The sequence below is a fragment of the Lathyrus oleraceus genome, chromosome 2 (genome assembly GCF_024323335.1).
Source record: "Lathyrus oleraceus cultivar Zhongwan6 chromosome 2, CAAS_Psat_ZW6_1.0, whole genome shotgun sequence".
Lineage (NCBI taxonomy): Eukaryota > Viridiplantae > Streptophyta > Magnoliopsida > Fabales > Fabaceae > Lathyrus > Lathyrus oleraceus.
Genome location: NC_066580.1, coordinates 75,745,564 through 75,759,829, shown reverse-complemented (window position 1 = coordinate 75,759,829; position 14,266 = coordinate 75,745,564). Strand labels below are relative to the sequence as shown.

The 14,266-nt window shown below is 35.9% G+C and overlaps 1 protein-coding gene across 1 annotated transcript; it reads right to left on the bottom strand.

The window, feature by feature from the left end:
* Positions 1-9,214: 9,214 nt before the first annotated feature.
* LOC127118204 (peroxisomal nicotinamide adenine dinucleotide carrier) lies at positions 9,215-13,910 on the bottom strand. Its single transcript, XM_051048360.1, has 11 exons — positions 13,631-13,910; positions 13,473-13,550; positions 13,228-13,302; positions 11,101-11,231; positions 10,962-11,016; positions 10,766-10,876; positions 10,395-10,463; positions 10,224-10,316; positions 10,025-10,093; positions 9,880-9,934; positions 9,215-9,626 (listed from the first exon to the last, which is right to left on the bottom strand). Exons 1-11 carry the CDS (start codon positions 13,709-13,711, stop codon positions 9,442-9,444), a joined length of 1,002 nt encoding a protein of 333 aa, XP_050904317.1. The 5' UTR covers positions 13,712-13,910; the 3' UTR covers positions 9,215-9,441.
* Between the last annotated feature and the right edge of the window lie 356 nt (positions 13,911-14,266).

Here is a 14,266-nt window from a genome sequence, read left to right as displayed (position 1 = left end):
CTAGGAAAACTCCAGTTCGAGCGACAAACACTTTGCCCTCAAAAGGATTGTAGAAGTAATACCCTCTTGTTTCTTTAGGATACCCCACAAATAAGCATTTGTCAGATTTGGGCTCAAGCTTAGTTGAAATTTGTCGTTTCACATAAACTTCGCAACCCCAAATCTTCATGTAAGACATATGTGGTTTCTTACCACTCCATATCTCATATGGTGTCTTCTCAACCTTTTTGGATGGAACACGGTTAAGTGTGTAAGCTGCTATCAATAGTGCATGTCCCCAAAAGGAGTTTGGAAGATCGGAGTGACTCATCATGGATCGAACCATGTCTAACAAGGTTTGATTTCTTCTCTCAGATACACCGTTCCATTGAGGTGTTCCAGGAGGAGTAAGTTGGGATAACATCCCACACTCTTTCAGATGGTCATCAAACTCTAGGCTTAAATACTCATCACCTCGATCTGATTGAAGAGTTTTAATATTCTTACTTAGTTGGTTTTGTACTTCATTCTTGAATACCTTGAATTTTTCAAAGGACTTTGATTTATGTTTCATTAAATACATATAACCATATCTACTGAAATCATCAGTAAATGTGATGAAGTACTGAAAACCTCCTCTGGCTGGTATGTTCAGTGGTCCACATACATTAGTATCTATGAGGGCCAAAAGATCATTACCTATTTCACCTTTTCCTGTGAATGGAGACTTTTTCATCTTTCCAATTAAACAAGATATGCATGTCTCATATGATTCATAATCAAAAGAGTCAAAGAGTCCATCTTTATGGAGTTTGGAAATGTGTTTCTCATTTATGTGGCCTAATCGACAATGCCAAAGGTAAGTTGGATTTAACTCATTAGGTTTCATCCTTTTAGTATTAATGTTATAAATAAGCATTTCAAGATCAAGGACATATAGTCCATTGTTCATTTGTGCAGTAGCATAGAATATATCATTCAAACAAATTGAGCAACAATTGTTCTTTATTATAAATGAAAAACCAAACTTGTCCAAACAAGAAACGGAAATAATATTCCTGCTAATTGCAGGTACATAATAACAGTTCTCTAACTGAATTATTAAACCACTAGGTAAAGTCAATATATAAGTTCCTATGGCTAAAGCAGTAACCTTTGCTCCATTGCCAACTTGTAGGTCAACTTCACCTTTTGCCAAATCTCTACTCCTTTTTAGCCCCTGCACATTGGTACAAATGTGAGAACCGCATCCAATATCTAATACCCATGATGCAGAAGTAGATAAATTAATTTCAATAACAAAAATACCTGAAGTTGAAGTCTCTACACCATTCTTCTTATCTTCCAGGTACTTTGGGCAGTTTCTCTTCTAGTGTCCGGTCTTACCGCAATGGAAATATGTGCCTTCCTTTCCTATGCCTCCATTAGGCTTCAAAGCAGCAACAATGGGTTTGGGTTTGACAACTTCCTTGCCTTTCCCTTTATCACCCTGCTTGGTGGGTCTTTTGTTCTGTCTCTTTCCATTTCCGATCATCAGAATGGACTTCCCTTTTGACTTCAGATTCTGCTTACTAGTTCTTAACATGGCTAGCAGTTCAGGAAGAGATTTGTCCATATCATTCATATTAAAATTAAGGACAAGTTGACTGAATCTATCTGGCAACGATTGCAAGATCAAATTAGTCGTAAGTTCCTTTCCGAGGGGAAAACCCAATCTCTCAAGGTTCTTCACATAACCAATCATCTTGAGCACATGGGGACATACAAGGGCTCCCTCAGCTAACTTGCCTTGAAAAAGGGATTTTGAAACTTCAAACCTTTCATGCCTTACTTGCTCTTTATAGAGCATCTTCAGGTGTTCGATCATATCGAACGCTGCTATATTCTCATGTTACTTTTGCAACTCTGAGTTCATGGTAGCTAGCATGAGGCAATCAGTTTCATTGGCATCATCGACATGCTTCTTATAAGCATTTCTTTCTGCCTTAGGTGCATAACTAGGAGGTTCCTCTTCAAGAACAGGTTTCTCCAAGACATACAACGTTCTATCATGTTTGAGGACAATCCTCGGATTTCGGTGCCAATCCAGAAAATTTGTCCCAGACAATTTTTCCTTGTCAAGGATTGATCGCAAAATGTTGTTAGAGGTGTTTGTTGTCATGGTAATCTACGTGAAAATAATGAAAATATAAGTATCAATAACATATTTAATTAGGCCTTTAATTAAATATGCTCCCACTATTTTACTCAAAACAAATGACCCTCACCATTTGATTCGGAAAATCCTGTTGGAAGATTTTCTAGTGGGTCGAGATCCACATTTCACTTTGTTTTAAGTCCGCGTAGACGGATTACACAAAACTAAGTTATTTAGAGAGGAACTCCTTCCAATTGTATCTAATACAACTCTCAAATATTTTAGTTGGGTGAATAACTCCTTATTCCAATCCATCACATGGATCATTTCCAACTCTTGCTTCTAAACATATATAATCTTACTATAATTTGTTTAGTTATGTTTGACCCATTGTTTTAGCAATTGGATATTACAATTATCCCATCGCACCTTACTAATATAGAGTATGCACCTCGTGTAGGCGAAACCTACATTATCCGATACTAGTCTTGATGAGTGCTAAAACTTGGAAAGCATAAACTTAATATTTAATTTGAGGGAATTTGCAATTATTCTGATCTCACCGGCTTATTTATCATATAAATCGTCTCTCACATGCATCAACATACATAATGAAACAGTTATGGCCCCTAGCGCAATTGTTCTCCCAAGCCAATAAGAGGACCCAAGCTAACCTAATAACGATCTAAGCTTCTCCAAGCAAGATCTTCAAGGTTGTCCTCGTTTGATATTGTATTCTTCTCTTTCTTCATAACATTACATTACATAAAAGAAACTCGTTTTACATACGAGGGAGTGAGATGAGAAAAGAAGTTACATTAAGAGATTAAAAGAGAGGCACGACACGCAGGTCGTATTTTAAAATCCCAAAACAAAATAAAGGAAAACTAAGGTCATAACCGATCACCACAAGACAATAATAATAAACACATTATTATTATTAATTTAAATTTTGTTAATTAATTAAAACCAAATTAAATTCCGGCGACCGATCACACTACGCAGAGTTAGCCGGGGGTTCCGCTGACCGTTCAGCGGAAGGGGGTCATTGAATTCCATACCTAAAACCAATAAATGTAAAAAATGTCATACAATCGATATCAATAAAGTAGCAAGACCGTCAAAATAAAATACATATCATAATACTACTACTATATACTAAGACACTACTATGTATGTCTGACTACCTCACCTCCACCCCATCTACCTCATCTGTCTCGTCTACCTCCTTGGACATCAATCTCCCTGTCCCCCGATGTTGTCTCTGATACATCAATACCCCTCGTACCTCTGTCATGATGGCATCTAGGACATGCGTCACATCAGACCAATCAGGGAGGATACATCTATCAATGCTTGTCTGTGCAATCTCCATAATGCGATGGCATCTAGGAAAGCCATCCTTAGCATGATCTAGTTGTGCCTACTCCTCCTCTAGTATATCCTGATGAGTTGGTCTTGGAAAATCTTCTGGAGCAGCCTGCATCATGTACAGATGTGACACCTTAAAGAACCATCTGATGTACCCTTCGACGTAGCTCAAGTCTCTCTCATCTATGGTAGCATGTGCCTCCTTCGGTACCAAATGAATCTCATAATCATAAAACACGTCCTCTATCTATTTATGTGTCAAGGCAGAAGAAGTAGAGATAGAAGGGTGTCTGGGAATGGTCTAAGTGTAGTCGAATTATCGCATGATGCACTCAGGAAGATAAGAGCAATGAGACACGACCCGTATGCCAACCATCCAGAGTATATCACTATCTCGTCAATGAAGGAGAAGAGCGATCCAAAACGCAGCAGAATTTAAAAATTTCTCCTTTAGTGATCCTTACGAATGGGCATGATCAGTGATCGAATCGTTACCTCTTGTGGCGATTGTAACCTTTGATGCAGATCTATGGAGCGATCACGAACGTTGAACGATGACAACGCCTCTACTCAGTCCACACGAACAGATTCCTTCAATCTCAGTGCTAGCTGTTACAAGGCTTTGAGTGAGAGAGAGAAACAAAATTGCAACTACACTAATGCTTCTGCACAAGGGTTATATTTATAGAACCACTTATGTGGGCTGCAAGCTAAAAAGACCACTTAAGTGTATGTGGCCCATATCTTATAATATGCCAAAATCACTTAAGCGTGTGGTACCTTACCATATTTCGTATTCTACTTAAGTACATTGTACCTTACGATGTTCTACAATTCACTTAAGTGCACCGTACCTTACGGTGTTCCTTAGTTACTCTATCTCTCATCAATCCGTCCTTTTGTGTGTGACCCTATAGGTTTTCGCGACATTGGCAATTATATTAAATCACATATTTAACATAATAAATAGTGAGCGGTATCTAGCAACACATCACTGCTACCCAAGACACAAAAATGTCATGTGATCTGACAAATCCTTTTGTGATAATACTTATGTATACAATTACCCTTTTGTCCTTATGTCTATATTGAACACAAGGCATAGACCGTGTCATCCTTGTCCAGTTCAATATTTGGCCCATAGACATTTATCCTGTTACGCAGGATGGGAAAATTCCATCTAGGTCACTCATGTCCCTCAGCATGCTTCGTGGAGTACCCATCAACTGTCTTTATGGTCATCCAGTTACGGACAATGTTTGATCAGCAATAAGGCACTAGACTCTACATCTAGGGTCCATAGTGGTTTCAGGTAGAAGGGTGGTATACACCATTATCACCATGAGAATAACTTATGACACTTTGCATAACATTCTATATAGTATTCTCATAGCGGGTCAATCTAGTATAAATATTACTCTTAATATCCATACCTATGTTTAAGACTTAATAACTCCTTATCCATGATCCATGAGATGTGATCATCAGTATATATACATAATAGTCTTAATGCTTTAATGTTATCTCACTTCCTAATAAAGCTCGACTACAAATACTTTAAGAATAGCGTCCTTATGTTTAATGTGATCTCATGATTAAGTCACACTTGATACATTAAACAGACTAGCTATCCTAGGGACTTTATTAAACAAACATAATAAAGAAAAAGCCTATTATTATTAATAAATAATTCGATACAAGTACCAAAAGTATTGGCCTCTAGGACTTACACCAACAGTCAAATGGTCGCATCTCACGGTGATCAACATAGTTGTTGAAGTGCATGTCTTCAGCAACCATATGCTCAAGATAGACTCTGTAAGGCTCGGTCTCCTAGGTTTCCTCTGAGCGGGATAAAAGTAGTAGCACGCGATATCCTCAGTCTATTCAGGTACACTCGCTCAACCAGAGATGTGCAGGAAGTGTTGGAGGATCCAACCCCGAAATGAAAAGTTTGGAACACCCGAATCATCAGTAATGACTTTTCAAAGATGAAATGAAAATGATAAAGAAACATTCAAAGACCAATAATTATTATCGTCATTAGTGTGATGCTTCCTGTGATCTACTTCGTCTTCCACATACAACCATCTCTCAGCTTCGAATATACGTAGACCAAACAAGCCACCCCTAGTTGTATTCATGGGTACACTCGAAATCCACGAAGTAACGTAGGTAGACGAAGTATGTATAGGTGGAATTCATGTCCATAAAAACCGTAGTGCCAACCAAATAAAATAGGTATGCTCTCAACGCATGCGATCTATGGAGCGCCACCTGCTCATCATTACCATTATCCTGATGTGCACTCAGGATCGCATCCTCATATACCTTCTTCAGGTATACAAATTTAGCATGAGCACCCTTGGTTGTAACACCCTTCTAAACCCCACATATAATTAATAGAGTTAATTAAACAATCACCAACACAAGGGTGTCACACTTCATAAAACATAAGCTATCATACCCCGTAACACGGGTTACAACAAACATATTAACCTGTCATTGTATGCTCACCTTCACTTAGGTATCAACATAGTGGAATTCAATATCAACATTCAAAGAAGGTAGAATATCATACGACATCTAGTCTTAAACTTCAATTTTAATAACATCATAAAAAGTCGTAAGCAGTTCAACTCAACAACTTAAAATATTCAACAATACGACAACACACCAATAAAATACACAAACTGCCACATTGAATTGACACGGTAGGCACATAAATAAATTTAAACACTTAATCTATCACTTATATGTTATAGTCCTAAGCGTTAGCTTTCCAACGCTTCAAACGACACTCATTTGGACACACGAATCAAAAGTTATGATCGAAATCGTCGGAAAATGTAAAAATAGCATTTTAGGTAATTTTAGGCTGCATGTGTCGACACATGACCTCTTCAGGTCGACACATGACCTTGATAGGTCGACACATTACAAAAAAATAACTTATTACATGAATTTATATCATTAAGATCCAATTTCTTATCACTTTATCATCCTAATCTCATCTATGTCTTCATGTAATCGTGTATCAACAATCCTACTTAACTATAACATCAATTTCATCATTTTCAATCACTAGTTCATATCTTTTTCAACATAATACATGACATACATCAACAACAAATCACACACAGTAGTAGAATCATCAATTATCATCAAATTTCACAATATAACATATATGTCTAACATTATCAATAAGGTTTTCACCAATATCGATCTCATTCACAAAGATTCATCATCAATCAAAATACTAAAACCCTAAATCTACCATTCCCTCATGTCAACCATAATTGAGAACCATTATCCACCCTTACATTATTATTCCTAGCAATGATCTCTTCAACCTTTAGCAATGATGCTCTTCCTATTCTTCTCCTTCCTTGCCCTAGCCTCTTTCTCTGCTTTCTCCTTACAACTTCACGTAGAACGCAAAATAGTCCCTCTTCTCCCAATTTCCATTTTTCTAATAACAATTATCCCTCAAAATATGATTTTTCACTTCTACCCTCAACTTACTCTCACAAAAGGTCTCCTTGTCTTTATTTCCTATACACCTTATATTTCTATTTTATTTTAATTAAATAATAGTATAAAACTATTATTAATATCATATTTCCCCTAACCTATCAATTCTCGCACATTAATCAATTAATAAATTCTCCTCTAATAATTCTCTTCACTCTCAACTTAAAGACAAATAATCCACCAACATACAACAATTGAAAACATCATGAAAAGGCATATTCAATAAATAAAACATCAAAACATCTACTAGAAAGAATCAAGGTGTTAAACTGGTCTTATCCAACTCATCCATTTCCTCCCCTGGATCAGCCCCCATATACTCTACCATCATCTTGAGTGCCTTGTCTTTGATCATCCTCCCATGACCTAGGAATCTCCTCCTGATCGGAAGATGTAGCAAACATGATACATCGTCAATGTGATAGACATCTCGCCATGCGGGAGATAAAACGACGAGGTCTTCGAGTGTCATCTCTCCATGAATGCATTAAGCATATTATGGTTAATCGTATGATAACCGGTCATGCACAAGTCCTTCAGACCAGATAAGGACAAAACTAATTGAAATCATTCCTCATTCGGCTGAGGCAATGCAACAATCTTCCTCCCGTGGTTAAGAAACTTTTGTGGATCACGCTCTTGAAAATTGTCATTAATAATCAATGTCGGAAATTTGTCAATTAAAATTAATGGAAAAAAAAAAGAATCCAACTAATGTTACCTCCCCGTCCCAAATATGTTTAGCAGTATGGTTTGGATACAGAGGCAGTAATGACAAATCATCTGGGCCTCCTCTAAATGCCTATGGCTTAGCATGCTCAGCAGCCTCACCCTCCGGAGGTGGAACTGGCTCAGCAGCATCAACAGTAGGAGGTGGGAGTGGATCAATAGTAAGAGGTGGGAGTGGATTAACAACATCTATAGTAGGAAGTGGCATGGTGAAACCTGACGCCTGGGGGAGGATGAAGGGAGTGATGAGTCAGATGGTGAATCTTGTCTCCTACGGAAAGAAGAAGATGAAGTGGCATGAGGAGAAGCACGAGTCCCAGAAGCAGATGGCTCTGCCTAACCATAGGGACCAGAAGCCTCCAGAACCCGGTGACTCTTCTCCCGTTGTACGGATGCGTGTTGAGAAACCCTTCAATGCCTCAATCTATCATGTATATCAGCCATTATGCTTATAAGTTAAAGTAAGGCAGATCATTAGTGCAGAAAAACAACACAAGTAAGAAAATCAAAAACTAAAAAGACTGAGAAAATTCCGAAGATGCATCTCCGGTTACTGAAAAACTAAACTGCTGAAAAATTCCAAAGATGCATCTTCGGAATTTCCTGCAACTCAGAAGTTGCGTCAATGGTGTATGCAGTGTCAAAAAAACTTGTTTTGATCATCATTTTCAACCAACACACATCTAATAGAATATGTCTAAACTATCTTAAATGTTATTTCTACTCATTTCTAACTATAATCATTGATTTTTACTCATTTACACTAAAACTCAAAAAGTTATCGAAAATTAAAAAAATTTACAAGAAATTGATGTTTCAGATGTTTTCGATGTTGGAGATGATGATTGAAGTTCCTTTAAGCCTTAATGATTGAGCTTTGGGTTGATGTAGAGAAAAATTTGAGAAAGTTTGAAGAATGGTTTTGAGGAAAATCAGAAATGAGGAGGGAGAATGTTCTGATGCGATTTAACCTCCAAAGTATTTATTGAGACAATAAGTGACGTAGTTGCATTTGGGGCACCAACCTTTTAGTTTTAACAATAAGTGATATAGAATTATGTAAATTCTGTATCTACTCAACTCACACCATTTATATTTATAATGGTGTTTCAATAAATACATTGAATGTTAATGAAGAAACACTAACCTAAAAATTGTTTATTCTAGCTATACTACTAATCTAGAATATCTATGCATGTTTACTAAATTCTAACAAGTTACATAGTCCCTTCTTTCTCACCCATATTAGCAACATAATTTGGACCTAAACTTAAAATCACAATATCATGTCATATGTAACACCATATATACTTATCTTTGTCTCTCGTGTATTATATATCTTCTAAAACTTACATACATTTTAAAAATCAAGTGATATTTTGATGTTAAAATGTCATTTCTCTACTAGCTGACCAACAACAATTTGATACTTCCATACACATGACCTAGCATATACAAACAACCTTTGTTTAAACAAATTATTTTCAATTAGAGGCATGTCTTTAATAAATAATAAACTTTAAAGCAATGTTTTAATCTCCTATTAATAAAGTTACAAACTTTCCAATGCCACAATCTATTTTCTATGATAAGAATGAAAAATATGCCAAATGAAGATGGTTCTGAATTACCAATTTGAGGAAAATTTAAAATTAAAAAAAAAAAAAAAAGTGATTTGCCAATCACACAAGCTATGGCTTTAAAGTGTTGGGAACATTCTTTCCAAGCAAGAAACGTGTCTGCTTAACTAGTTCTTCCTTCACCATAAACAAAACAGCTGCAGCTAGAACACTTTGTACAATTTTGGTTCCCATTCCTTTGTAAAATCCGTTGATCCCTTCGTAGCGGATCATCTTAAAAATAGCGTCCCTCGTACCTGAATTAGAACAACATGCAAATTAGAGTCGAGTCAAAAAAATACGAGTAAAAACGTTTTTTATCCCTATATCATGGTAGTTTCAGTGCAAATGTTTGCAATCACGGCGAGTTTGAGTGATGAAACGCTAGTGTATCTTTTGTTAAAATTACAGTAACACACGGTGATTCTGAAAAACTTGCTATCAATCCAAATATGCACTGAATCTTGTCTCCACGTGAGTTTTATAAGAAAAGATTGTCACAACTTGAACCTTTATAATGGTGTCTCTTGTCTCCATTTTTAACCTGTCTAGCTTGAAGTCTTGCCTGCAATAGCAACAAATGAAGCATTTTGATTATTGACAATGGAGTACATGAAAAAACACGAAGCAAAAACTGGCATAATGTATGATATACCTTCACAACAAGAAGAGGATAGGTTACAACGGTAGCTCCGAGCTTAGCAATGGCTCCAAGAAGAAATATCTAGTTACACAGACCAATCTTTAGTCTCGCAATGTTGCCAGAATTTTAAAAAATGACATAATAGAAAATATGAATGCAATGATTCACATGTGATTTCACTTTCACCTAAAGAAGTGAAATGAGAAAATACCTGTAGAGCAGATACGGTGTTGGTAGCGCTTCTTTTTTTCAACTTCGCCAACAAGGTTTCGTACAGCATGAACTGTATGGAAGGATTGCTAACCTGTGATAAGTAGCAACAACTAGTCATTAAAACTCCCTTAGCATTAGAAGGATTCACCGCCAATTACCAAAAACGTACCATGACCAATGTTGGTAATACACCCTTCCAGAAACCCAAAACTCCAGATTCATCGTAAACTTCTTGAATCTGCACATATATATGAGAATATTATATAATTATAAAAGGAAACTGTGTAGGTTTGATGATTAGATTGTTCCATCAGAGTCAAATTTATGCAAAGTGTAAACTGTTGTAAGAAGTAAGAAACAGTTGCCAGGAACAAGAGAAGAGACTTTTACGAAAAATCTGTTGTATGAATTATGGATTAATTCATTGAAATGCTTTCCAATCACCAATTCTGATTACTATAACAAAACCGCCAATGTACTAGTAATACTTCTTTTATAACAAGGCTATGGAGACTATCAAACAAGATAGACTTTACCTACCACATGGCTAGTTCCATAAGCATGAGGCTCAACAGTAGAAAGCAGTTTTTGTTCAGTGGCGTCAGACAGCCGCGGATCCGGGATAGTTCTCTTCGACTCTTTTTTATGTGTCTGCACGATAAAAAAACAAATGTAAGCCTTGTCGGATTTGTGAGCAGCACGTTAATAGAGGTGAAAATCAACTAATGCTAATCACCTGCATGCGGGTAACAACTAGCCATATCGGATTTGTCAGCAGCACGTTAACACAACTGCATGAAGATTTATCAAGAAAATTTGAGTCGTATCATGTGAGTAAATTGAGTAATTGTCTATACAAACAGAGTAAATTTTACCCAGATAAAGCTGCAACAATAAGTGAGGAGAACATTCCAACTGAACCATCACCGTTGCCTAGCATTTTCTTCTCTAATGCAGCTGTTTCAGCTCGGTTCCTGAATATTTGATAGAAATAATAGTAAACACCCTGTACCATAAAATTGCAGAAATTAAAAAGAGGACACTTCATAAACAAAACTCATCAAGCAGGATCCATTTACTTTAAAAACCTCAACATATTTTGATTTAGGAAATACAGAAAGGGTAACATCACATACTGTCAACATCAAAAACAAATTCTATTTCAAGAATTATCTATGATATTCAATAGGGAACTAGTTTTTCACTCTTTTCAAAGTTGTTACATTAAATTTGCAGTGTCAGAGGCACTACGGATTTTTGGCATGAACGGGCTTTAGACTTTAGAAGAACCTACACCACATTAAAAGCATGTTTGGATAAACAACTTATTTGCAGCTTATCAAAATAATCGCTTATGGATAAGCTCTCGTAAGTTATTTTTATAACAAAAGATAAAACAAATTTAAATTGTTTTTATATATGTTATAAATTGTTTTTGTAAGTTATTTTGAAGAATTTATAAAAATAAACTCAAGTTTATGAAAAATGTCATAAGTTGTTTTGATAAGGTCTTTTCCAAACAGTGTCACAAAACTTATGTCAGTAGATAAGCTCAAGTAAGTCAACCCAAACAGGCCCTAAGTTCAGATAGCTAGTATATTTTGGGTGCAACTTAAACCAACAACCTTTAGTCAAATCTTCCTCCCAAAGCGATGTTTGTCAACCACAGATCACAAAAAATAGCAGCTTGTTGAAATTTTATTGAAATTCCACTAAGCTACAGCGTTATAGTGTTGCAGTAGCTGCTATTTGACAACATTTGGTACTAAATAGTGTATCGTGGAACAATAGCGCTTGGTTCAAATTTTTCTAAGTTATAGCGCTGTAGCACCACCATAGCCGCTATTTGACCATTTGATCGAATATTAAAAGACTTTGAATATTAGTATAAATAATTGCAGCTACTCAATGTACTTGCAATTGCAAATATAAATAATTGGGTGAATGGATATGAACGAAAGCATTGGAGAGAAATTCACAGTAGTAAACATTATGGAAACGAGATGGTACAATCTCATTTCAAGTGGTTTGGACATAGGTGAAGTGACCTACAAAAGCCCCAATAAAGAGAGGAGAGCAAATGAAGGGTAGTTCAATAACTGAAGTTACGGATAGACAAGAAAACTATAGGTAAATCCATCATAAATTATTTAGATATAATGATAAGAATAAATTTACAATTAAACATTATGACATCATTTGATCCATAAAAGGTTTTCATTCTTGTTGTTTTGATTGTTGCAGTATCCGTAGTATAACAGAATAATATTGGCCAGGGTGAACTTCAAATTGAAATTTAATTATTTTGGAGAAAACGTAATGTGAATACTAAATTGATTACTTCAATTTTTCCCTTTGTGTTCTTGTTCTTAGCAAACAAACAGAAAAGTGTCAACATCCTCAAAACAAATCAGATAAAGCTACTCTATATACATCAAGAAATCTAATGCAGAAAACTCAACACAGACACATTGTAAGATTACGAAGTTAAGAACGGGCATTCTGAAGTAAAAATACCAAACGAGTAAATCAACATTTTGGTCCTTAAAATGTAAGAATCATGCAACTTCGCTTCTCAAATCTACAAAACCACAAATTAGTTCTTTAAAACGTCTATCAATTTAGTCCCTCCACCAAAACTTCTCTTAGAAAACATCCATATAAACCAATCACAACGTATATATTGACTTGCCACATCAAGAGATTCACAAAACCTTCAAAATTGTGGTGCTAAATTTGAAAAAGAAAATACTAAATTGACCAACATTGTTCGACTTATGCGAGTGAATTGCCTTTTCACAAATATAACACACTAAACCAAACAACCCTTACAATTTCAAGGACTAAAATACCGAGTTACTCAATAACTAACACAACGGACACCACACACAAAACACTGTCAGAGCGACACCGATAACAACTTTAAAAAAAACGAATAAAATAAACATAAACACGGACATGCCTTTTTCAAGGGTGTCGGTGCTACGGAGAAATGAACTCACCTGAGATGTAGCTGTGCCCACAAGTGATGGAGTCAAACCTCCATACAATCGCTCCCACCCCTCATGCTTCACAACCTACAATGCATTCACATAACCACAATCACTACACAACAATTTCCAATACAACCAAAATAAAATACAAAATTACCAACTTCCTTCACTCCAAAAAACCTAATACTCTATCAAATTTCCAAAAAAAAAAAACAACTAATCAAACACATGATCTACACTAAAAAAACATTAACCTGACACATTTGCTGGAAAGTCCCAAGACTCTTATTATTCTTCTTCGGATCGCGATCGGTTTGTTGACGAGTGTTAACCTATAGATCACATACAAAAAATAAAAAATCTCAAGAAACCCAAATAAGAAAAGATTGAAACTTTGAAACCAAAATCATACCGTCTGAAGAGGGTATGTGATAAGTTGAGCAATGATCCCTCCTCCAGCGCCAGCCAATCCATTGATCAAAGCGTCAGACATGCTTATTTTTCTCGAGAAAACCAAAACCAAAACCAAAACCAATTCCTGATGATTTCTCTCTCTCTCAGGGAATCATGGTACGAAGAGAGACAATGGGAGAGACAGCGTTAACTAGTAGGGTACTAGTTTTCAATTCTAACAGTTTGAAGTTGTTGCATTGCACTAATGCATTGTTTCGTGTCAACGTTGCGTTTGGGAAAGGAAATGACGTTAATGTTGGTGGGTTAGGTGTGAAATGACTGTTGTGCCCTTGTTGAAGAGAATATACTGGCGATTTGCATTGGTATAATCGGAAAGAGTTTGAGATCGCTGGGGTTCTTTGACCGTAACAATTTTCTCTTGAGATGTGTGCTTTTCAAGATACATATTATAATTACAAAAACAAAAAATTATATTCTCTATGCTCATTAATATAAAAAAATATATATTTTTATAGTTGCCATTGGTTCCTCATTCAAATTAACTTTTAAAGACATAAGCCATACAAATCAATCCTTGAAAAGCTAAAGCAAAATAACACAAAATAAGAAATATAAACGTGATTTATTGGACGGT

Excerpts from the sequence above, each read along its gene's own strand:
- LOC127118204 (XM_051048360.1), bottom strand. The coding sequence starts at position 13,711 with ATGTCTGACGCTTTGATCAATGGATTGGCTGGCGCTGGAGGAGGGATC. Across the intron at positions 13,303-13,472 it reads CTTTCCAGCAAATGTGTCAG|GTTGTGAAGCATGAGGGGTG; the intron begins GTTAATGTTTTT and ends AATGCATTGTAG. Across the intron at positions 11,232-13,227 it reads TGGGCACAGCTACATCTCAG|GGTGTTTACTATTATTTCTA; the intron begins GTGAGTTCATTT and ends TTTATGGTACAG.